This window comes from Homarus americanus, unplaced genomic scaffold, assembly GCF_018991925.1.
Source record: "Homarus americanus isolate GMGI-L3 unplaced genomic scaffold, GMGI_Hamer_2.0 scaffold34921, whole genome shotgun sequence".
Classification (NCBI taxonomy): domain Eukaryota; kingdom Metazoa; phylum Arthropoda; class Malacostraca; order Decapoda; family Nephropidae; genus Homarus; species Homarus americanus.
In genome coordinates, this window is record NW_024741901.1 from 6,471,460 (window position 1) to 6,498,989 (window position 27,530).

A 27,530-nucleotide genomic window follows, 5' to 3' on the forward strand; every position below is an offset into this window, starting at 1 on the left:
GGAGGGAAGGAAGGGCGAGGTATAGGAGGGAGGGAAGGAAGGAAGCGAGGTATAGGAGGGGGGAAGGAAGGCGAGGTATAGAAGGGAGGGAAGGAAGGGCGAGGTAAAGGAGGGAGGGAAGGAAGGGCGAGGTAAAGGAGGGGGGGAAGGAAGAGGAAGGAAGAGCGAAGTAAAGGAGGGAGGGAAGGAAGGGCGAAGTATAGAGAGATTAAAGGAAGGCGAGGTCGAGGAGGGAACGAAGGAACTGAGGGCTGGGTATAAAAGGAGGGAAGGAAAGTCGAGATATAGGAGGGAGGGAAGGAAGGGCGAGGTATAGAAGGGAGGAAGGAAGGGCGAGATATAGGAGGGAACGAAGGAAGGGAAGGCGAGGTATAGAAGGGAGGGAAGGAAGGGCGAGGTATTGAGGGAACGAAGGAAGGGAAGGCGAGGTATCGGAGGGAGGGAAGAAGAGGTATAGAAGGGAGGGAAGGAAGGGCGAGGTAAACGAGGTAGGGAAGGGCGAGGTATAGGAGGGAGGGAAGGAAGGGCGAGGTAAAGGAGGGAGGAAGAAGGAAGAGGTAAAGGAGGGAGGGAAGGAAGGGCGAAGCATGGAGGGAGGGAAGGAAGGGCGAGGTATAGAAGGGAGGGAGGAAGGAAGGGCGAGGTAAAGGAGGGATGGAAGGGCGAGGTAAAGGAGGGAGGGAAGGAGGGCGAAGTATAGGAGGGAGGGAAGGAAGGAAGCAGGGAGGAGGGAATGAAGGAAGGGAAGGGCGAGGTATAAGAGGAGGAAGGAGGTATAGAGGGGAGGGAAAGAAGGGCGAGGTATAGAAGGGAGGGAAGGAAGGGCGAGGTATAGGAGGGAATGAAGAAGTGAAGGCGAGGGTGTAGGAGGGAGGGAAGGAAGGGCGAGGTATAGAAGGGAGGGAAGGAAGGAGAGGAATAGAGGGAGGGAAGAACCAGAGGGCGAGGTATAAAAGGGAGGGAAGGAAGGGCGAGGTATAGGAGGTAGGGAAGGAATGGCGAGGTATAGAAGGGAGGGAAGGAAGGGCGAGGTATAGGAGGGAATGAAGGAAGGGAAGAGGTATAGGAGGAGGGAAGGAAGGGCGAGGTATAGGGAAGTAGGGAAGTATGGGCGTGGTATACGAGGGAACGAAGGACCTGAGGGCGAGGTATAAAAGGGAGGGAAGGAAGGGCGATGTATAGAAGGAGGGAAGGAAGGGTGAGGTATAGGAGGGAACGAAGGAAGGGGAGCAGGTATAGGAGGGAGGGAGGACGGGCGAGGTATAGAAGGGAGGGAGGAGGGAAGGGCGAGGTATAGGAGGGAGGGAAGGAAGGCGAGGTAAAGGAGGGAGGGAAGGAAGGGCGAGGTAGAGGAGGGAGAGAAGGAAGGGCGAAGTATAGGAGGGAGGGAAGGAAGGCGAAGTATAGGAGGGAGGGAAGGAAAGGCAAGGTAAGGAAGGAGGGAAGGATGGGCGAGGTACATGAGGGAGGGAAGGATGGGCGAGGAGAGGGGAGGGAGGGAAAGAAGGGCGAGGTATAGGAGGGAGGGAAGGAAGAGGAATAGAAGGGAGGGAAAGAAGGGCGAGGTATAGGAGGGAGGGAAGGAAGGGCGAGGTATAGAAGGGAGGGAAGGAAGGGCGAGGTATAGGACGGAATGAAGGAAGGAAGGCGAGGTATAGGAGGGAGGGAGGAAGGGCGAGAAGAAGGGAGGGAGGGAGGGAAGGGCGATGTAAAGGAGGTAGGGAAGGAAGGGCGAGGTACAGGAGGGAGGGAAGTAAGGGCGTGGTATACGAGGGAACGATGGACCTGAGGGCGAGGTATAAAGGGAGGAAGGAAGGGCGAGGTATAGAAAGGAGGAAGGAAGGGTGAGGTATAGAGGAACGAAGGAAGGAGGGCGAGGTATAGGAGGGAGGAGGGAAGGGCGAGGTATAGAAGGAGGAGGGAAGGGAGGCGAGGTATAGGAGGGAGGGAAGGAAGGGTGAGGTATAGGAGGGAGGGAGGAAGGGCGAGGTAAAGGAGGGAGGGAAGAAAGGGCGAGGTAAAGGAGGGAGGGAAGGAGGGGCGAAGTATAGAGGGAGGGAAGAAAGGGCGAAGTATAGGATGGAGGGAAGGAAGGGCGAGGTATTGAGGGAGGGAAGGAAGGACGAGGTATAGAAGGGAGGGAAGGAAGGGCGAGGTATAGGAGGGTGGGAAGGAAGGGCGAGGTATAGGAAGGAGGGAAGGAAGGGCGAGGTATAGGAGGAACGAAGGAAGGGCGAGGTATAGGAGGGAGGGAAGGAAGGGCGAGGTATAGAAGGAAGGAGGGAGGGAAAGGCGAGGTATAGAGGAGGGAAGGAAGGCGAGGTATAGGAGGGAGGGAAGGAAGGCGAGGTATAGGAGGGGAAGGAAGGGCGAGTTATAGGAGGGAAGGAAAGGACAGATATGAGACGGAGGGAAGGGAGAAGTGTGGAAGTAACGAAAAGAAAAGCAAGTCGGGAAGCGTTTAAGTTATCAAAATCACTGGGCGCCGGAGACGCATTTGGTAATAATACTACAAAAGATAAATCCGAAATTATCACACAGAATTGACCTCTTTCAAGACTTTGTTCCTCTCCTGTCTTGTGTGAGCTAAATGATTGTCAAGGAGAGAGAGAGAGAGAGAGGAGAGAGAGAGAGAGAGAGAGAGAGAGAGAGAGAGAGAGAGAGAGAGAGCGTCCCTGTCTGTACTGTATACAAGTTACTGAACTGATGAAGGAGCGTTGTAAAGGGAGGGAGACACAAGTATACACAAGTCTCTCTTCATAGCAAGCATAAATTCTTTTGTATTACACTGGCGATTAAGAGCATTGAAAGAGTCACGTCTTCATTCTAAGCCATTTAGGAGAAAATGTAATGGTTCTTATTTGGATTTCTACTTTAACGTCTTCTAAAACGACAATACTTCTTAAGTCTTGACCCTTCTACTCTTAATTTGTCTCATCTACCTTTTATTTCTACTCTCCATCTCTAGTTGTCCTCTCACCTCAAATTCCTCTCCTCCCTCCTTCCCATTTTCTCTTTCCCAATCCTTTCTTTATTCTTCTTCTTCTTCTTCAACTTTTCTCTCCACTCCTCTTCGTCTCCTTCAACAATTCCTCATCATTTTCCCCTCCCTCTCAATCACCCTTCACCCTCTCCTTTACTTTCAATCAACCCCCACCTCTCGCCACTCATCTCCCTTTCCTCACACTACTCACCCCCACACCCCTATCCCCACGGTCGGTGCCACGTGAACTTTAGCTAGGAATAGACGCGGAAACACGCAGTTCTGACATCCAACCTCATACCCTCATTCTCTCCCTCATATCCCCATTCTCTCCCTCATTCCCTCCCTCTAACCTTCATTCCATTTCCTCTCACCTTCATTCTCTCCCTCACACACACTCACTCAATCCCTCACACCCCCATACCCTCCCTCAAAAGCACCAAACCCACACACCATACCTACTCTTTCCTACCCTCACACACACACACACACACACACACACACACACACTACAGCCACACCCTCACAACACACACCACACCCACACCTCTGCAATACACATACCACACCCACACCCCACACAACACCCACATCCCCACACCACACCCTCACACTACACCCACATAGGAACACAGCACATCCACACAGGCACACACCATACCCCATACCCACACTCACACTACACACCAGTCACAATACCCACATCCTCACATCACACCCTCACACCACAAACCAAACCCACACGCCTACACTTTACCTCTCCCCCACCCTTTAACACACTCAGGATACTTTACCTCCCACACACACACACCTTCAACTACGTCACCTCTCCCACACACTTCCTGGCACAGTATTAACCACCCACGTCAACTAATCATATACCACACACACACACCTTCAACTACGTCACCTCTCCCACACTTCCTGGCACAGTATTAACCACCCACGTCAACTAATCATATACCACTGCAGTACTACTACTACTTTGCTGTCACTCGGAATCGAGTAGGCAGGAGAATGTATGACCAGCCCCTAGGCTGTGGAAATGCATAAAGAAAATACCCACCCACGCACGCACGCACACCTGGAAATTAAGGAATCACCTGAAGATCCTCCCCAGCTTATAATTTTCATCTGAAGATTAATCACCCTAACGCAAACCTAACCTAACCAAACCTATCCTAACTTAATGCTAGTCTTATCCAGTCTAACCTGTCCTAACCTAATCTATCCTAACCCATCCTATTCTACACTGACCTAACGCTAGGCTTACCCAACCTAACCTATCCTACCCCAACACTAACCCAACCTAACCCCAGGTAACATTAAGGTGGTTAATCTTCGGGTGAAATAAAGTGGGGTGGTGAATTTTCGGGTGACCCTAATTACGACACTGTCAAACGAGGTGAATTAAACGTATGCTGGTAACAAGGTCGGACGGACAGCGGCCTAGTTTACGCTCCCTCTGCGCAGTTACGTCACCGGAACTATAATTGGCTGGCCCGCTTTCTGGCCTAAGTGAGGGTATTTCACGCAAAACTTTCTTACAATATAGCCACCAACGTACCTAAGAGCTTCCTCTTCTATGACTAAATCTATTGCTTTACCGTCATTTTTGTCAGGGTTTATACACTCTCCTAGGTTTTCATCAAACTCATCACTTAACTCTTTTTCTACTTCATTGTCAATATCCAAGTCTTTGAAACATTGATTAGTTACATAGAGTTTCGCCAGCTCTCTGTCATTGAAAGGTGTACCTTTATCATTTATTTATCTAAAACCAATATTTCTTGACAAGCAGTCAAAATTCTCAATAGTTGTGTTAGATTTATCAGAAATCAGTGAAATGTCTTTTCCCAGGAGTAACTTCTTGAGCCTGAACTTAAAATTCACAGCATTTGGATGGTCATAGGCTCCATGTATCTGTCTTATGCACCCAAACAAATGCTCCAGACAATCTTGATTTAGCTTTCTAGTTAGAATGAATTCAAGATTATGATAATAATAATAATAAGTAATAATAATGCTAACATTAATAATAATAATAAAATAATATTATTATTATGATTATTACTATTATTATCATTATTATGATTATTAGTAGTAGTAGTACTAGTAGTAGTTTTTTTTGGGGGGGGGGTGGGGCGGTGCTCAGGTGGTCCCCGCCTGGATCCGCCGCTGTACTGGACCAATGTCCATAATGGAAACAGTGTAACTGTAACTTACCTTGAGGCAAAAAGAGGGATGGAACTGCATCATCCCTTAGCGTCTGTTGTCTATTTGGCGTTTCATTTCCAAGGAGACGACATTTCAGCTCATCTCTGGAATCACATTCCTCAAAATTAAGCACACCACTGCACTGTCTGCATTGATGTCATCAGCTCGGCAACAGGAATAAACCCACCACTGTTCAAAATTGTTTTTCCTTTGGAAAACTGAAATATTTAATGCTTGAGCCTGCTGGTTTTTCTGTGTTATTGCATCCATATACTAGCAATTGCTCGGCATATCTGCAGCATTCAGACCAGTTCAATGAATATGAACTACATCACAAAATATTATATTGATTGCCTCAGACAGTGGTGTGCACACAAACACAAATGGTCCGGGTCAGACTGGGGTCAACTTGTCAAGGACTAGGAGTCGTAGGCAGGGTGGTCAATCATAGTAACAAAATTCGTCTATATTAGCCCGAGTCCGGACCCATATAGGTGCTCTTGACTTCCCGATCGTCCCAATAAGGTCCCCTCAGCTGGCAAGTTTTGCCAGCATGGAGGTCGACATAAACGTCCCAGAAGAGCTCTCATGGACGCAGACATCTCTGATACGGATGCCATTACCAACTCGCCTGGTCATACTGAATCCAACATTCTTTGACCAGACCCTGATGATTATGACAGTGACGGTAATGTTTCTATGGGAAGCTCTAACCGAGAATGGAAGCTTACCAATGCCATGGACCCTATCACCTGCCTCTGCCAACCAATAAATGGCTAGTTGCACTTCCCCAGGACTCTCTCTGAAAACTGTGGGGAACCTTTAATTAGATGATGAAGTGCGCAGACAGCACGGTCTCAACATTCGAATTCCGACAAAGGTAGAGCGGACCTTTATCAAGTCTCAAACTCCTGAGGTCTGAAACACTTAGTACTGTTGGCTTTGAGGTTATCCTGATGCCCCCCAGTAAGGCAACTGATGAATGCACATCCTGGTGAAACGTTTCCTGCTCACGCTGACATCGAAGATGAGCGTGACTTTAACTTTCTAATATACTGAGTATACGTCGCCATTACAGGGAAAGTTCCTGAAGCTGCTGTCATTGTCAAGTGGAAGAGAAGAGTGCCCAACCACTGTGGATGCCCACCACTCCTACCCCCCACTGAATGCAGAAGCCTATCATCCTGGGCCTGCATTTTAATTTCTCTGTTCTCATTGAGGTCACACCTTCACTGCCTGCTGCCGACATGATCGTCTGAATGTCATTTCTGTTCACATCTAACCATAACTCAGCCCCAGAAAATCAAAGACCACCTTAATATGGGGGGTGATTGTGGGCTATGTAGTTGATCCTCCAGATGTTGTAACCCAGCAGCCAAACTTAGTACTGATTACCTGGCAATGCCCCCCAATCGCCCGCCTGTCCCCCCAGGGAAAAAGCCTCCCCAAAGCCCAGGATCTCCCTAACCAGTCTTCCGGGCCACCCTCTGTGTGCCCTCTGTCTCCAACAACGCCTTCTTCAACAACACCTGCCTTGGCCTGGCCTCTCCTGGCTGCAGCACGCAGTCCCAGCCATCTCCTTACTCCAGCTACTAATAGGCCTCCTCCCATCTGTACTCTGAAGCTGTCAGGCCTTGTGCTCCCACCAGTGCCCCCCCCCCACAACCCCCCTCCAGTGACGCAGCACAGATCATATTCCTCTTACAGAATTTACCAGCCGTATTGAAAAACTCTTCGCTACCTCTGTACCACCATCTCCGGCCTACTCTTGCCATCTGTTGCCCCCCCTGCTCACGGCCTCTCCCACCGCCGGCCTTCCTCCACTACTGGTGCTTAGTGCCTACCGGGCCTGCCTGGTGTGTCCTGCTGCCCCCAAGCGAAGTCCTGCCTCATCGTCACGACACTTGGTGCCTCCAACCTGTCCTCCACCCACCGCAAGCCGCGCCTACTGTGTCTGTGCTGTCTCCACAGGGCTACCTAATATTGGACCTGAGACACCACCCCCCGGCTACCTGTACCCCTGCCATCCCGGCGCACACACCATCCTGATACATTAAAATGTATGTCCCTCAATGTTGTCAATACCCTGTGCATCCCTTCACCCCTACTGTACGTGCCGCACCACCCTGTATCACCCTCCACCCCCTGTACTTCGCCACGCCTAGTACATTGGCATCCCTGAAGCCTGTACACTGTTTGTAAACTTTGTGGTCAGCAAACTCTCACACCCTCTCTCACCACATCTTCATTTGTCCTGACCTCCTCCTACAGGTCCCCCAGCCATTACCAACACCTCTTCCCTCCCTGACCAGATATCCCTCACTCCTAGTGACAGGCCTGGCACTTGACAGTAATAGGGACCTACCATGCTTGCCATAAACAGATAAATTGTACTGAAATTCCCCCACATACTCATCATTCTGTCACTTTATGTAACTTGCTGACAAATCCATAACCCTTCAGGCTTTTACACCATAATGCATAAGTCATAAAGGCAAGCATGAACTCCGCATGCTTCCCAGTTGGGCACTGTAAACGCTTCTGCGCTTCACCTTGCACAGGATGTAAGGTGGCCCAATAAACTAACCCCCCCCTCGTGGGCAATCTAAAAAAAATCTATCTAGGCAGGGTGGATCAGCTGACGTCATCACTCCCGCCCGCCTCGTACCTCACCTGGGACCTGTCCGACCTCTCTACATTGACCTTGGCTGATAGAACTGATAGAATGATACACTAAAAGGCGAGGAGGATCAAATGGTTGCGACGCAAGAATTAGACAACTAAACAAGACGACCAATTAACGACAAATTCTAATGTAACATTAGACATGAAATAACAAAAACAAGAGTAAATTTATAAGAAGAAGGAAACATAAAAGTAAATACCTCACGAAAGTTATGAAAAAAAGACAGAAGCACATCTGGCGCCAGAAACAACACTTGACTCGCGACAGTCACCCGCGCTCTAAAATTAAGTATCGTATTAGTAAACAACCGAACATGGTCGCGCACCTGTGATGCGTTGGATCCACTAGTGTAAAACCAATGCATGATAGAACGTAAAAAGAAGATAAATATTATTGATTGTGATCATTTTAACCGTAAAAAATTAAGAGATCACAGTGACGTGGAGTAACCAAACATTACACTGTAATGTTTGGGTATAGACAAATGAAGAAACAACATGTGGAGACCACGAAGAAAAGATATAGTACGCTTGTGTGTACTCAGTCCAGTATTGAAATAAGTAATTAAAATAATAAGAACTTCATGAGCTGGATACAAACATGCAGTAAACAATTTCCTAAATTAGGTTTGTTCAGTTGCCCCTGTTGTGATTTTATTTTACCTTTATAGTTGTTCTTTCGTTTTTGTGTGCCAAAGTTTTACTTAAGTTTTGGCCACAGTTTTATGTAAGGGAAGGATCTACGTTTTTAGGTCGTCTATTTTAGAAGAAAACGAAGAGCTATGTCAGCACCCTGGCTTGTTATCGTCCAGTTAAATTTGACTGTTTACTTCAGCTTGCAACCCCCTGTGGTGCTCTTGTTCATTCAGTGTTATCTTTACGTTAATGAAGTGACTTACCTTTCAAAGTAGGGGTGAGTTAAGCAAAAACGTTAATTTCAGTGAACGTCTAGTGTGTATAGTACATAACCAAAATACCTGTACTTAGATTTCTCCCACACAACGGGAAAATAATAAAATAAAACGCCCACACAACGTCAACAACCCCCCCCACGCCACACTCACAGCTGATGGAGTTTATTTTCAGCCATGTAAATTTTCCTGATCCTCGAGTTTCTGTTCCGAATATTTCTGGATGTTTCAAATGTGGGTCAGGTTAATCACTGACGGGTGGGGCGTTGGGGGACGGGCGTGTGTTGGAGTGTGAGCATGTGGGCGTGTATGAGAGTGTGGGAGGGCATGGGAGTGTGTGGGCGTGCGCGAGTGTGTGTGGGTGCACCTGTTTGTCTGTTAATTAACATAGTCGTCAGCTTTATATACATAAATAGTGAGTATGTTTATCCATTCAAGATGTGATAGTTTTCCATTGATTACATTCGTATGGTAATATTTCTCTCTCTCTCTCTCTCTCTCTCTCTCTCAATAAATAAATACATAAATAAATAAATAAATAAATTCTCTTCCTCTAATCCATTATTTTCCATCACCCACTACACATCTCATCATCACCGGGACAAACCAGTTCTAACATCCCCCTGGTTTGCTTCTTTGCCTACAGGTATCTCACGATTGAGGGGCTCAGTGCTGTACGAGCTCTATCAGTCACTGTTCTACAAGGCCCGCGCCCTCTTCATGGTCGGCGCCGCTACAGGTGAACAAGCCCGTAGACTGGCCATGGTAAGGCAACAGATTTCAGAATTAGAATTAAAAATAATATTACAGGTACTAATTAATTCCTATAGGTCCAGATTCAAACTCAAAATGTGATCATGAAATATATACATATATGAGTATCTGCTCAGAAGATAGAGGAGAGGCACCAAGGAACCCCAGCAATGTGCGGTACCTGGATTTAATTGGGGAAGCGAAATGATAAATTTGAAATGTCGACCAGATTGTTTCCTTAAGGAACGAAGCTTATTATTCAGTGTGTTGTATCCGCACTGCCCGTAACTACTAAAAGAAAAACATTTCACTGTAATGCGATCAGGATATAGTTACAATTTAACGGTATAACACGATAACCATGATAATTTCAACCTTGAGTCCTTGATAATTACCTATGCATTTTATCAAATATATTAATAAATTTAATAATAATAATAATAATAATAATAATAATAATAATAATAATAATAATAATAATAATAATAAAAATTATAATAAAAATAATAATAAAATAATAATAATAATAATAATAATAATAATAATAATAATAACAATATTAATAATAAAAATTATAATGAAAATAATAATAAAATAATAATAAAATAATAATAATAATAATAATAATAATAATAATAAATAAATAATAATAAAATAAAAATAATAATAATAATTAATTAATCAATAATTTAGCACCATTTAAATAGAAAGAAAAATAATGCTATTTCTATACTGAGCCCAGCTGCTCGAGGGTTCAGGTTCTATGTAAGCAAAAAGGTGTGTAGAAATCTTTTACGATTTGTGCAATATGTTTTCTTCTTTTTTATAACAGGTGACAATTTGTATATCGTGGTCTACTGCTTTTAAATCTATGGTCTATTTTCAGATGGGTTTTAATATATATATATATATATATATATATATATATATATATATATATATATATATATATATATATATATATATATATATATATATATATATATATATATATATATATGTAACCGGTCGGAATTTGCTGGACTTTAATTTCTCACTTGACTTGGGGTTTATTAAAATTTAATAGATGGTAAAGGCAGTGGAAGCGCCCCTTTGAGAAAAATCCCGAACCAGCACAAGAACACTTAAATCTACTACACAAAATGAACTGTCCGTGACCCGTGGAAGGATAGCGTCTGTGACTGGGATGAATGAGACACACTGTAAAATTTAGACACTTAAATTCCCTCCAACACTACAAACACAATCAAATAATGGTACACCAATATGCGCACCTCTTAACTTAAACTTTAAACACTACTCTGGGGAATAAAAGTTATACATGACATAGAAATTATTAGAAACACAGGCAACAATAAATTTAAAGTATTAAGAAATGTTAATTGCACATATGAACAGGCCTTAAGGCTTTCCCAAAATAATATCAGTCACTTAGGAAATGGTACTAAAAAATAAGAAATTAAATACTCCACAATGAATAGGCCTTAAGGGCTTTCAGCAAGATAATATCAGTCACTGAGGAAATGGTAATAAAATTTAAGGAATTAAATACTCTACAATGAATAGGCCTTAAGGGCACTCAACAAAATTATATCAGTCACTGAGGAAATGGTAATAAAATTTAAGGAATTAAATATCTACACTGAATAGGCCTTATGGGCACTCAACAAAATTATAGCACCTCTGGGGAACAAGGTTATACCTGAGATCAGAATTATGAAGAACAATTAGAGGCATTAAAAGAATCAAATCACAGTATCACTCTGGTTCCACTTCATGGCACAAACATTAAAAACACTACTATCAAAATTATTTAAGAAATATTAAACTACACACGTCAAGATAATATCAGTCTGAGGAATGGTGTTAACTACACCGTAATAAGAAGAAGATAAAATTTTCTCTAGGTATTCCCGAGAGTCCTAGACTCACGGTCTCATGTGTGACCATTAATATACTCAGATAGCCTCAGTGTACCCCCAGTGCGTCCATGGGCAGGAAGAGAGTGAGCCAATCAGACCTTGCGCAGTTGAGAGAAACTTAGCTTCCCGTTAGCAAGAGGGTTTCACTAGCTGCTCGACATGTGGGGTTGTGCACGGAGTGGTAAGAACTGATCACCCACTGCTGATGCTGGTCCCGTCGTTTTAGTTGTCGGGAGCACTGTTCACTCAAGAGATCCTTTGCTACCGCTAAACAGTGACAGGCCTACACTGACCGGTCCAATGGCGACAATCGCCACCCTCAATCATCAACGGCAGTCAATCTCGCAGTCAACTCCGGTCAACTCAGTCAAGTGGGTTCTGACGGAAACCCTGAAATGAACTCACTGTTAGCTCTAGTTTACTTTATCACTGCCCTATCTAACCCTGTCTGAGATCGAATGAGACTTACTTGTTATACTGCAATAGCGAGCACAGGTGACCAGGCCACGGACTATTTCTGATGGACGCGCGAACGTCTTGTCGTGTGAATGCTCGAACTGGCCTAGCCAGCATCGCTCCCCAAGGCGTAGCGAGCTCTACGGATATATTTTCCGCCTAACTAATAACCCTTGGGACACACGTTACATTATTCAGACTGCTAAACGATCTATAATAATTTCAAATTCAATAATAGTCCCTTAACTTCATGAATCGCATCATTATTAATTCGGTAAATTACATTTAATATCATATAGGCCTAGTTCCGCAATCTCGCTACGAGAAGCAGCCCTCTCCCTCAGATGACCTTGAACGCTCAGTATCACTATGAGGGCATTTGAAATACTCTGAAATTTCTGAATATTACATATATATATATATATATATATATATATATATATATATATATATATATATATATATATATATATATATATATATATATATATATATATATATATACTGTATATGTATGGATCTAAGGTGCTCCATTGTATCCCTTTTCCTTGTGTGATTTTATCAAGATTTATCTAATCCAATTTTTCATTGTGATCTTCATGAGATATATATATATATATATATATATATATATATATATATATATATATATATATATATATATATATATATATATATATATACAGGTAGAGTATATATATATATATATGTTATATATGCAAGTAAACTACTTGGGGAGGGTGCGTGATTCAGGGTATATGCTGATAACCACAAGGAAAGAAGAAAACACGAAGTTCCCAAGCGCTTTCGTGTAATTCACATCTTCAGGGGTGAGTACAGACTAAGGAGAAGTACAAAACAAGGTGTATATATACAGAGGAGGGTGAGATCAAGTCCACAATGGTCAGGTATTAGGTAATGACCCTACTAATCTTCAAAAAGCACCGCAGCGGTCGGTAGTCAGGTCAGAGGGTAAGCTGGCCTATCTTTCTCACCTGGTTACAATTCTTCTTAATTACGAAATTATCCAGTTTGTACACACCATTACTCAAATTCATGCTGACGGATTCGGTATGTTTAATGAGACTAGATTCAATAATGTTCCGACTGTCAATTGAATTACAAGGTAATATTGAGGAGGCATTATCCCAGTCAATGCAATGTTTATTATCCCTCAAATGAACAAACAGAGCATTGGATTCCTGGCCTGTCCTAACACTATATTTATGTTGTTTAAGTCTAGTTACAAGATCTTTACCTGTCTGGCCTAAGTAAAACATATTACATTCCTTGCAAGGAACCTTATAAATGCAGCCACCTGTATTGTTGGGGGAGTTCTTGAGTAACATTTGTTTAACAGTGCATGAGTTTTTAAATGCCACATTGACGCTCCAGGTTTTTAGTTGTAAAGAAATTTGAGATAAATTTTTGTGAAATGGTAAAATTAAGAGATTCCTATGGTCATGGGTGGGCTTGGGATCGGTTCTATAGAAAGATTTCTTAGTAATGTTAAGGCATTTGTCTATGAAAGATCTAGGGTACTTAGGTTCAAGCCAATAGTATAGATATATTTATATTCCTCATCAATGAATTCCGGACTGCAAATTTTCAAAGCACGTAAAAACATTGATGAAAATACTGACTGTTTGACTCTATTATGGTGGAAAGAATAATAATGAATAAATGAACACACATTAGTAGGTTTCCTATAAATACTGAACTTAAAGGTGTTACCTATTCTGTGGATCAGACAGTCTAGGAAAGGCAATTCACAGTCATGCTCTAATTCCACAGTGAATTTGATCGAGGGGGCTCAGTTATTAAGTTGTGGCAGGAAAGCTTTTAGGTCCTCATTACATGGCCAGAGACATAATACATCATCAACATATCTAAACCAGACTGCTGAAGGTGGTTTAATCTTACTTACTGACTACCGACCGCTGCGGTGCTATTTAAAGATTAGTAGGGTCATTACCTAATACCTGACCATTGTGGACCTGATCTCACCCTCCTCTGTATATATACACCTTGTTTTGTACTTCTCCTTAGTCTGTACTCACCCCTGAAGATGTGAATTACACGAAAGCGCTTGGGAACTTCGTGTTTTCTTCTTTCCTTGTGGTTATCAGCATAGGTGGCCGGTAATAAAGTCACAGGAAAAAAAGTCGCATTTAAGGTAATAAAACTAAAAATATTTTAAAACGGTTATTAACTGACAATACATGACTTTTACATATTGACAACACAATTTATATGTGATGCACGTAGGTTAGGTTAGGTAAGGTGACTTTTTTCTGTGTCTTTTTTCTGTGACTTTTTTTCCTGTGACTTTTTTTCTGTGACTTTTTTACCTGGATTCTCAGCATATACCTGGATCACGCGCACCCACAGTGATTTACTTGCACATATATATATATATATATATATATATATATATATATATATATATATATATATATATATATATATATATATATATATATATATATATATATATATATAAGACTGAATTCTGGATTACCCCATATCAAACTACTGTATACTGGAAACAATAAACTGGGGCCTCGGGTCAGTTTGCAGCAAGGCAACTGATTGGCTGGCAGACGGACTAGGAAAAAGTCACAACAGTTCTTTCCTATTTAATATATTCTATTTATATTCTGATATTTAAAGGGATAATAACTATTCTATATTGATCTCTGTTAATTCCCGTACTGGGAGAAGCACAAATTAGCATCCTCACTTGCCTTATGACCCCCTCCTAAAGGTCCCCAGCCGTCACCAACACCTTGTCCTTCCCTGACCAGATACCCCTCCTCCTAGAGACAGACCTGGCACTTGACATTATTAGAGACTTGCCACACTTCGCCATAACGAGATGAATTATACCGGGAACTTTCACCACACACCTCATCATTTTGTCATTGTATGTAATTTGCTGACAAAGCCCATGGCCCTTCAGGCACTTGCGTCCGTAATGCATGAGACAAGAAGGCTAACATGAATTCCCTATGCTTCTCTGTTGGGCGCTGTAAACACTTTTGTGCTTCGTCTTGCATAGATAATAAGAGGATGCCCAATATACCTAGCCCCCTCGCGGGGAAAATCTGAAATCTGAATACTATTGTAAGCGTGTCATTAAACAATCTTACATTCAAGAAAAACAAAACAGATTAACTTTGACTTCACGTATCAGACTAATAAATTTATTTTATATCGAAAACTGTACTGTAACTTCTGTATAATGGAGTCCCTAAATCACTTTCGGATGCCCTATGAAAAAGGGAAGATAAATATAAATATAAGTGACACGTAGAAACACCAGCTGAATGATGTTTATTTAAAGGCTTACAACTCTGGCACTGTTTACAGAGTCCATTTTCTGTCCGCAACCCCGAGGAGAGACATTTATTTGAGGTGCCCTAAATACCGTTGACTGGTAAGCATATACTTTTATCTACATGACGCGTGGGATGGCCTAGTTAAATTAGTCTTAATGTAAATGTTGGCACAACGACACCTGATGTCAGTGAATCAGGTAAATGGGACAGCGGACTCAGGTGAATTACACCAGCACCAGACAGCTGCCGTGCCCTCTTTTCCTGGCTCCACATCCACGAAGTTCGCGTAGGTTGAATAGTTCCAGTAACTGGAAAAGTAAGAATGCATTTTTTTCTCACGGGGATTAGCCCACTCGGGCACAGGTCACTGACCCACATCGGGGCCTGGGGGGCGAAAATGTAATAATAATAATAATAATAATAATAATTCATAGTAAATAAAAAAATTAATAAAAGTACAAAAGTTAAAAAATAAATAATAAAATAATAATGATAATAATAACAATAACAACACTGTAATAATAATAATAAAGAACCATAAAGAAATAAAAAAATGAAAAACAAAAATAATGAGAAACAATATACTATGTATGTTGTGTTGTCAAAGTAGGAGAAACAATTGAAACCCTGCAAGTGTGTGTAAATGAGGCAGAAAGATAGATCAGCAACCTGGGACTTGGTCACAATTTTCGTGATGCCATATGGCAGCAGAGTCTACCATTAAACAACACATTAAGCTTCCAATATCTTTCAAGGCGGTAGTACCTTCCTGTTTGATAGCTGCCTACTACCTACTACCTAACTTGTTGCCTTAAGCTTTAATATAAAAATAACATAAAATATGAAATGATACTCCCTTAACTAGATACGTTCACATCGTATCAGTTAGGAGACAAAATTACGATCTAGATGTATTTTCTCCGAAATATTCTTCACATTACTTTTGTGTCTTAACTAGCACTAAGTGAACGTATCAAGTAAAGGCAGGACCATTTAAATGTTGACATTATTTATAAATAGTATGTTAAGCATACTCGTACTATATAAAAAATAAAACAACATTAAAATTATTTATACCTTAGCTTAAGGCGACCAGTTAGGTAGTAGCTAAAACAACTATCTGTGCATACTTTGTGGGAAACAATATGAGACCATGGACGATAAATTTTGGTATATGGGGGCTATCACTAGTCACGCGTAAAATTTCGGAGCATATCGACCCCCACCTGCACAGACAGTTGTTTTAGCTACATAGTACACTCTGACATCTTCAGTTTTAAGAAATATCTCGGTTCGAACCTCTGTGAATATGAACACTGAATTCGGTCTTCATTATGAGTATATGTTGCAATATCTAAGTTATTCAAGTGTAGCTTATGTCAGGAGTGTGTGACGTAAGGTTGTCATGACAGGCGTGATGAGGAGCATCCACTCTCAGGCCGGCGGGTATAAAGTGTCCCAGCAGGGAGCGAGGCTGATGGTGCTGACAGTATCTTCATCTTTGCATCACGGTCGTGTCGATACCACAGCTGCTTTCAGTAGCACGGGCGCTAAGTTAGAGTGGTGACCGAATGAAATACACTAGAAAACTTTTTTCCATTGGACAAAACTGAAGCATTAAGAATAAAAAAGTGGACAGGACAAACTCTCACCAGCTCATTTCTTTAAGACCTGGTCTGGGCGCCCCTTTTTTTATCAGAAAATTCCAATACTTTTTCTTTAATTAAGTATTTACTCAAGCGTTTTTCTAAAGTAAAAAGTAAGTACAATTAACTTCAAAATATCTCCTAATATCAAGTGCACATGGCATCAAAATGGTCTCAAAACGCCCATGATATTGGTCAGATTTCACCCCCCCCCCTCCCAGCTGGGTGGGCTCGCTGTGCTCGCCATGTTCCCCCATCCACATCTTTATTTTTTGTTTATTCCTAGATCCGCCCCTGTGTTTGGTTAGGTGAGGAACTATCTTAGGCCACTGGCATGGCCCAGGTGAACGTAAGTCACTGGACAGCGTGTTGACCATATCAGTTAGAGTAATCTAATGGCGGTACTCAAACTAAAAATATAAAACAACCATAAGTATTTTAGTCCATACAGGTGAAATTTCAATTAAAAAACAGATCACAGAATTTTTTCTTGGCTTACATATCCAGTCAGTGATGGAAAGTGACAAGTTGGGCTGTGTAACAGCCAAACAAGAATATATTTCATTCTATTTACAGTAGATCAAAGTTTAAGGTAACAGGCCAAGATCTGAGTCAGGTGGAGGCTTGAGAGGCAGACATATTTTTATATACAGTATAAATTTTGCTCTGTATCTCCCCATTCTTTCGTTCGGTATCAACTATATTCCAAACATTCACGACTGATCCTCTTCAGGCAACACATACAGTAGATGAGACATTCATCCTCTTGTGTTCTGACTCTGAGTCAGCCCGGACAACTACTCATCGCCTCATCAAGTCCCACAGTTTAGAGCTATTGTTAGTTATCCACGAAGACTCAATTCCTTATTCGTCGTCAATTTTACGTGTGTGACGTTTGGTACAAATTCTCTTCTTCCAAACAATTTTTTTATACAAAATCGTTATAAAATTGCGTGGTATAATCTCCACCAGTGACTTAAAACATGAACATGTGTCCAACCAAAAAGTCATGAGTCCCGGGAGAGTGCGTGAGCCCTGGCAGCCTGACAAAGTGGACAAAGAAAATGGATTTAGACGTTGGCGGACAGCCAGACTCCTCGACGCACCTGACCAGCTTTTGAACTAACCTCGTGGTTGATATTAGTACGGCATGTTTTCCCTCTAATTGGTGAGGTTAGAAAGCATCTGAGTCACAACACAAGATGGTGGGGTAAGTGTCCTCGAATTGTACCGACCCTACCCTGTAACTCGCCGCGTTGTCTCACTAACAGTTTAGGGAAGAGGGTAACTTATAAAGTTATAAACCTTAATGAATCTTGACCCCAAGAGTCGAGATGCGGGGGAGAGGATGGCTGAGGTCGGCGTGATACCCGTTCATTTGTTGCGCTGTTTGATGTTATGTTATTATTTCTGCACAGTTTATGGGCTAGACGCCACCAGTTTACACTCATATATATATATATATATATATATATATATATATATATATATATATATATATATATATATATATATATATATATATATATATATATATATATATTTCATGTAGATCCACAATGAAAACGTGGTTAAGATAAATCTTGATAAAATCACACATTGTCTCCCTTTTCCCTAAATTGGGAAACGAAAAACAAGACAATATGGTCAGAGTCCCAAACTTTCGATTGGCTGATTATCAGGGGTTAAGAAGGTACCTAGGTGAGGTCACCTGGGCACAGTCACGTCAGTCCCCAGTAGGAAGGGGTGAGGTCATAGATGACACAACAATTGATCATGACTATAATATATTCACTAGTATACTACATAAAGCACAAGAACAAAATATACCATACAGAAAAATTAGGTCAAATAAGAATGAGCCAAGGTGGATGAGCAGAAAACTTAAACATGACATAGGAATAAAGAAAGGAATATATAAGAAATTAAAGGGAGGGGAGGAGCAGCTAAGAAATAGGTATAATGAACTATCTAGGAATGTTAAAAAAAATGTAAGGAAAGCAAAGAGAGACTATGAAATCAAAATAGCAAGAGAATCCAAGGCGAATCCCAAGGGATTTTTTCAGGTATATAGGACAAAGGTCAAGGACAAAGTTGGGCCTTTAAAGTCAGGGAGGGGAGAAGTGATAAATGGCAGTGAAGAAATAACCAAAGCATTGAACAGCTACTTCTTATCATTTTTCACAGAAGAAATTTGAGATGAAATTCCAGGGGTGGAACTGATATTTAAGGGAAAGGAAGAAGAGAAATTAAAGAATATCACTATCAGAAAAGAGGATGTTCTTAAGAAGATAAATAAACTAAAGAAAACAAAATCCCCAGGGCCGGATGAAATTTTCCCTCGAGTCTTGAAAGAGTGTAGGGAACAGATTAGCGGACCCCTTGTAAACTTATTTACAAAATCATTAGACACTGGAGTTGTGCCAGACTTGTGGAAACAGGCAAATGTAGTACCCATATTAAAAAATGGAGACAGAGCATCAGCGTCAAATTACCGGCCGATCAGTTTGACGTCAGTAGTGGGGAAATTTCTTGAATCAATTATAGCAGATAGCATCCGATCGCATCTAGAGAAAAGCAAATTAATCTAAGACTCGCAACATGGGCTTGCAAAGGGAAAATCTTGTCTAACAAATCTACTGACGTTTTTTAGGAAAGTCTTCGAGGTAGTAGATAATGACGAAAATTACGATGTTATTTACTTTGACTTTAGCAAAGCATTTGACAGAGTACCGCATCAGAGGCTTCTGAGAAAAATTACGGTTCATGGTATCGAGGGGAAAGTTTTAAATTGGATAAAATCATGGCTCATCGATAGAACGCAGAGGGTCAGCGTACTAGATGGTGTTAAATCTGAGTGGGGGCCGTGTAACCAGTGGGGTTCCCCAGGGGTCAGTACTAGGCCCACTTTTGTTCATAATCTACATAAACGATCTAGATACTGGGATCAGCAGTGACATAAGCAAGTTTGCGGATGACACCAAAATAGGGCGGCAAATTAATTCAGGGCAGGATGCAAATGCATTACAGGAGGATCTAAATAAACTGCAGGTGGTCTGAAAAATGGCAAATGAAATTCAACACCAGCAAGTGCAGCGTACTTAATATTGGAAGAACAAATACTTATAATGTATACAGCCTTAACAACATCAACCTAGAGAAGTCGACTTGTGAAAGAGACCTAGGGGTACTTGTAAGCCCGGACCTACGGCCTAGAAAACAGTGCGTTAATGTTCGAAATAAGGCAAACAGAGTATTGGGTTTTATATCTAGAAGTGTAAGTAACAAGAGTGCAGAGGTCTTATTGCAACTATATCTTGCGCTAGTCAGGCCGCACCTCGATTATGCGGTTCAGTTCTGGTGCCCCTATTATAGAATGGATATAAATTCACTAGAGTCGGTGCAGCGAAGAATGACAAAAATGATTCCGGGACTTAGAAACCTTCCATATCAGGATAGGCTAAAGAAACTTAACTTGCATTCCCTAGAAAGACGAAGAGTGCGGGGAGATATGATAGAAGTATTTAAGTGGGTGAAAGGAATCAATAAAGGGGATATAGATAAAGTTCTTATAATATCCGAGCAGGATAGGACTCGGAGCAACGGATTCAAGTTGGATAAGTTTAGGTTTAGGACGGAGATAGGAAGAAACTGGTTCACAAATTGGGTGGTGGACGAGTGGAACAAGCTTAGCAACTTTGTAGTAAGTACGGGAACTCTGGAAAGTTTCAAAAGGAGGCTAGTCAGGGGTTTTCAAACTATGGGTCCCGACCCTTCAGTGGGTCGCGAAATAGATAAATTGGGTCGCGAAAATAAATAAGAAAAAAATAAAATGGGTCGCGAAAATAAATAAGAAAATAAAAATAAATGCACCATAATTTAGGCTTGGTTATTGTAATGTACACTCCACAGTCTAGGAAGCGACTGCAAGGAGAGCATTTCCTGATTCTTTCTTTACCTCTCATGTCATCCGTTTTGCGCAGAAAAACTCGTACAATTGGATACATATAATTCAAATATAAATGGATCATGAGAAATTTACATGAATTTTGTCGATGCTAAATAAAGGAAAATTGTGAACAGTGTTTGTCTTTGATTTACTCATTTCATATCATTACACTTAGGTTTAATGGGTCGCAATTCAAATTGTTGTTCTGGCTGTGGGTCGCAGTAAAAAAAGTTTGAAAAACACTGGGCTAGATAGATTCATGGATGATAGAGAGTGGTAGTAACTCTCGACAGGAGCTGCCATGCACAGGCCAACCGGCCTATTGCAGACTTCTTATTTTCTTATGTCTGTATTCAAGACATCTTCAGAGGCAACTGGATTACATGGACAGGTAGAGGCTTAAATATACAGGGTGACCTTATAAAACATGAGGTCAGGTCATAATGATGTCATCCACTAATCCCCACACCAACACACACGTAGATGAGCTTAAGAGAAGGGGGTGACGGGGGGTGACGTGACTAGTCAGGTCAGGTCAAAAATAAGGGACCCACTAAATAACTATCATACATCTAGATCAAAGGTTTTCAAAGCATTTTTAACCTTGGGCCACTGATAGTTATTTAGTATATATATATATATATATATATATATATATATATATATATATATATATATATATATATATATATATATATATATATATATATATATATATATATATATACATATATATATATATATACTGTGAGGTCTGAAGATCTAAACAAATGTGTCGGTTAGATTAAATTGATTTTATCTGTAACTTTCAATGTCTGACATTCGGGTATAATTTGGACTGTAAATCACTTCCAGAAAGATAAGGAATGCTCTACTGATGTTAGAATTGGTGAATATTTTAAACTACCTGAACCAGCCAACAGGGATGCCGGAAATGTGTGTGGGTGAGGGGTAGGGAGATTGAGAAAATAGGGCCTCGCTCACCTAGTATTTCAAGTGATGCCAAACATTCCTAAGTTAAATACTCCCTGCCACCGAAACTCAAACAGCCATATGCCATTCCCACTTCAATCACCCACCAAAACCTCTACCCCTAGCATCCCAAAAGATAAACAACCCTTACTGTACAGAATTAAATGACCTCTACGAATTATTAATAACCCCTGTGGATTTTTTTAACCCTTCCAAGTCAACTACATCAACATTTTCATCTAGGCTGCACCTCACATCCGCACGAGGCTTCAGACCTAAACTAACATTCCGACTGAGGCTCGAACTGTCACCCCGTAGGGGACAGATAGCTGCCACTGAGCTACCAAATATTAAAAACAATTGATTTATTCGATGATGAATACTCTTCGTCCTATTCTAAGTGTCGTGGGTCACATGGCGCCCAGCAACAGTGATAAGTCCACCGGGCACCCAGAGGAAATGCAATTTAATATACATTATAATTAATGCCTATATTCATAACTGTAGAACAATCGTCATCATCAATGAGAGAGAGTGTGTGTGTATAACGCTAATATACGGATAACTGAAGAGTACCAAAAATTATGAGTACTGTATATGTTTATATTTAATTTTCTTTCAAAATTGAAACTGGTCTTTACATACAGACGATCATGTTTTAATAATAGCAACTGTAAATGATTAGCATCATTAATCTAATTAACCTAAGCTAACTAAGTAAACTAAACTAACCTAACCTATCCTATCCCAGTCTAACCAAACCTAACCTAGCCTAACCTAACCTAACAAGTTATACTTTGTTCATGATAGTAAGCGACGTGATAAATGAAACAAATCAACTGTTAGCATAAATTAACTATTTTCCGTTAAGTTATGGCAGTAAAAGTAAAAGTCATCTTTTTGGTAAAACCCTCATTTGTGTTTTAAGGCTTAAGCGTAAATTTGCCCCTATTTAGTGTGTGTGACACACACACACACACGTCGGGAGAAGGAGTTCGGTGGCCTGTGTAACGTTGTTCTTGAGAGTACTTGTACAAGTCTGTTTCACTGCGTCTGCTGATAGACTGTCACAGGTCTAAATATAACACCTACATAATTGTGTTCATCTACCTTGAGCCAGTAGATATAACTTTAAATAAAAACAAGTGTTACCATATTGGACGACAGCCAAACAGTGTTGCAAAAGGCTATTTTAGTCACGAGCTTGACGGCTGGCCGTGTTGGGAAGTGTAAAACTCTTACTCATGTTGGACGACGGCCATAACGATTGCTGATCGAGTTTATCAAGCTCCAGTCTTGGCAAGTCCAATAATAATCATGGTAGTTGTGACAGACACTAGCGAGAAGGAGCGTCATTAGGCGAAATGGTATATATACAGTACAAGTGTACAAGTGGCGTCAGGACAGGCTATCTTAGGTCTGTATTCTATTTTATGTTTACGGACCCGATGCAAAGTGAATGCATGTGCATATGTTTGTCCATTCTTTTAAATGGTATCAGTAGGCCTTATGCATTTATACAACATTTTTAATACACAATTGTCTTGAGAAGACATACAGTAGGTTCTGCGATTTACCGTTAGCACATTTATTGTTCATTGTACTGAACAGCAAGATTAGCGTACACGTGTTCTCAATACCTTGACCCACAATCACTGGGTTACAGGACACCTGGTAATAGCCTGATCTTAGATGAATCTGAATGACATTAGCATCTTTTAGCCTCTCAAAGAATTTTGTTTAAGTTATGGTATCTTATAACACACACGCTTTACCCAGTGTTCATGAATATGCCATACTAACAATTTTAATATAAACTTTAATATAAACACGTCTTTCGTCCACCAGGATGCGCTGACAGCCCTCAAGGAGTGCGCCAAGATCTTGAGCTATGAGCCAGAGGTACAGCCAGAGGGGCAGCTGGGCCTCGAAGCTAAGGAGGAGATCAAGCAGTTGCAACAGTGGATAAAAGAGGAGGGATGGAAATACTGAGGAGGACTCTTATCTAGAGAATATTGGTGATAGTGTAACTTATGATCACACAACCCAGCACAGAAACTGGCGTGTCTGGGGTATAACGATATTTAGAGGTAGGGTCATTGTAACTGATTTGCCTTATTGGAAATAATTGGGTCATTTATTGGTAGGTTTTGACTAAAAAATTTCACGAATGACTTTTTTGGGTAAAATTTTCTAGAGCTTAGACCATCTTATAGATGGACAACTATTTAACAAGTATTAGTTAGGTGTTATTTGGAATGAGGTGGAGCCAGTGCTACTCGATCATTTATATTATGTGTGTGAATGTGGATCAAAATAATATGAAAGTGATTCTACTTTTTATTTTGTATAAGTATATTTTCCAGTTGGTTGTAGATAACGTCTTATGTTTATTGTAGATCCTTTGTTTTTCTCGCTAGTACATATGAAGAGAAGAATAAGGACCAATTATTTTACAAAAGTTATGCTTTTTAAACATAAAGAAAATTGTCCCCAAAGAAAAGAAAATTTCAAGGGTAACATTTGTAAAAACCTAGAGTATGTTGAGGTCTTTGTGTGGTTTCCAGTAAACTTCATTTGGTAAACTTACATATACTTTAAATATAATAAGTAAATTCAACTTAATAATTACGTAGTGGTATAACAAACTCCAAATGTTGCTATAGGTTACTAGTAGTGTGGTGTCTATCATTTTTATTAATGCAAGAAACAAACATTTAGAGTCTAAATTATAGACGAACACTTGTGGGACCAATCTCAAGAAACAGGAGATCATATTATGCCATAACAAGATAAATTAGAAACGATAACAGACTAAGGAACTGATGGTTATACAGACAAGTTAAAGTTATTCAACTGTGTAGTATAATGTTAGCCTGAACAAGATAGTTATTTATTTAGTAAAATCATCACGCAAATTGTCATTGGTTCATTATGTACATAAATCGTACAGATATATAAACAATAATAAATAGTGTGTCCATTTAACCGAGGACAGCCACCCAAAAGCTGTTAGCAGCTAATTTCCGTATGAGTTTTTAACAACATGGTGTGTATTGCCACTTTTCATGTTTGTATGACAATAATTTGCAGGGAAAAAAATATTTTAGAGAAAATTATTAGTGTTAAAGTGATCATAAACATCTAAACATCTTCTGGGAGTTAAAACTTAATGAGTAACAAAAAATATTTAAATAAATAATGTTTAAGAAATAACCTATTGCGAGTATAATAGTTGTTTTAGAATAAGTACTTAGGGCATTGTGCCTCTCTGGGAATATTACTGTACTTGAAACAAAATACAAAATAAATACTAAATTAGGATATGAGCCAACACAACATGATCTTTTTATTAGCTTCTTTATGTACTGTATGTACAACCATGATCGGGTGTATGAGCTGAATAAACAAGAGATTTTTTTCTATATGAAAGATAGTTTCCAGTGTTTCCATCATTCTTTCCTACCTTCCTTCTCTTTCAGACGTCCAGCAACTTTTTCACACAGGGCAGGAAACAGCGAGTGAGCATTAACGGCACTAAATCCGATTGGAGTAACGTCACTAGTGGAGTACTCCAAGGCTCACTACTTGGACCATTATTATTTATAATATACATAAACGACATAGATATCGGTGTAGACAGCAACATAAGTAAATTTGCTGTTGACACTAAAATAGGGCGTGTAATTAAATCTGACGAGGACTCCGCAAAACTACAAGAAGATCTAAACAAATTTTTCGAATGGTCTGAAAAATGGCAGATGAAATTCAATGTGGACAAATGCAAAGTACTTAGTCTAGGAGATGTAAACAGAGAAACCAGATACCAGATGAACAACGATGTTATAGAGAAATCCGACTGTGAGAAAGATTTAGTAGGAATCTTAAGACAAGTGAACAATGTGTATTTGCTCGAAACAAGGCTAATAAAATACTTGGGTTCATGCAAAGGAGTGTTAGTTACAAGACTAACAAGGTCAACCTAAAACTATATCTTGCGCTTGTGAGACCTCACTTGGATTACGCAATTCATTTCTGGTCACCGTATTGCAGAATGGATATCGAATCCCTAGAAAGAATTCAGAGGAGAATATCAAGACTATTCCAGGACATTTGGAACCTTCTTAATTTGCACTCCCTTGAGAGACGTAGAGTGAGGGGCGATATGATAGAGGTGTATAAATGGAAGTCAGGGCTAAACAAAGGTGACATTACAAAGGTACTCAAACTATCCAACCAGGAGACAACTCGTAACAATGGTTTTAAATTAGACAAATTTAGATTTAGGCGCGAAATAGGTAAACATTGGTTTGGAAATAGAGTAGTGGATGAATGGAAAAAGTTACCAAACATCATCATTAACTCGAATACGCTGGATAGCTTCAAACATAGGTTGGATGTACTGTATATATGCGAGATAGGGGTTGGGTGTAAATGGGATTGCCCAGTATGGGCCAATATGCCAGCTGCAGTTACCTCCATTCTTATATTCTTATGTTCTTAAAGGAGGTAATTGTATCACTGTGTGGGATTAATTTCTAAGCTAACCTATTAACAATTGCCCTTTAAGTTAATAACCGCTCTGGTATTTTATAATTGATATTAATATTGAAACAGTTTATTTAGCCAGAAAAATATAAATACAGAGTCGATAATAATAAGAATATTGACAAGGTTGAGCCGGTTGAGAGCGTGAGCTCTTGAAGGGGCGTGATATATACTGTACATTTATCTCAAGGAAGTATTATGTAACATTTAGATTATAAGTACTTCTAGTTCTTACATATTTTACAGAGGAGTTGATATGCGCTAATATGACAAGGGAGAGAGGCAATACAACATGGGTTGTATGTCAATAAATGTTTTGAAATTGAATTTGAACATGTGTTGTATTAAAGTGAAACAAGAGGACAGAAGCTGCCAGTATCATGTCTTGTCGGCAAAGACAATTATTGCAATAGTACTTTCTATCTATCTACATGACAATTTATGATATAATGGTTTTGCTGGTACACTAAAAGTAGGAATATAAAGTAGATATTACAAAAATATTAATACTTAGACAACAGATATTTTTTTAGAGATGATTTAAAGGAATGGAGTGTAGTCTTTGATCGGATGAGTGGGTGTAAGCTGTTCCACACCTTCACACAGTGATATTTTATGGAGGTCTGGGACTGAGAGAAGCACAATGGGGGGGTGACCTTAGTTGCTATGGGTGTCTTAAGTTGTATCTATGATTATTCAAGAACTAGAAATAATTATTGTCAATCAAGTGATTGACAGATTTGTAAACAAACAGGGCACAGCAGTAGGTGTTAATATCCTCGAATTTTAACATTATCATTTTAGCAAATTGTTCATTAGTGTGATCATTTGTTTTTCAAATTGGTCATTGTCAACACAACTCTCTTCTGTGTGACAGTGTATCAAGTGTTGGTAAACACGATCATAATAGATTTCTTTCATTGCTGCAAGAATGAGTGTCGAGTGTGATACAGGATAGCACAGTTTATTGACTTTACTGTGAATGCCTTGCATGTGGTTTCTCCAACTAAGTTTCTCATCAACAATAACCCCAAGGAATTTAATATTTTGTTCACGTTTGAGGTCTGTATTACCAAGGTACAGGGGGTCCAAATCTGGAGGTAAGTTTTTCCTTCTGTGAAAAATTGTGTAGTGGGTTTTTTCGACG

At 40.4% G+C, this 27,530-nt stretch overlaps 1 protein-coding gene across 1 annotated transcript in view; it reads left to right on the forward strand.

The window, feature by feature from the left end:
• Nucleotides 1–25,271, forward strand: part of LOC121876204 — a 39,921-nt gene extending 14,650 nt beyond the window's left edge. The window contains 2 exon segments of the mRNA XM_042381179.1: nt 9,443–9,561; nt 23,684–25,271. Of these exon segments, the coding sequence (XP_042237113.1) occupies nt 9,443–9,561; nt 23,684–23,827 (263 nt within the window). The 3' untranslated portion in view covers nt 23,828–25,271.
• Nucleotides 25,272–27,530: the final 2,259 nt, after the last annotated feature.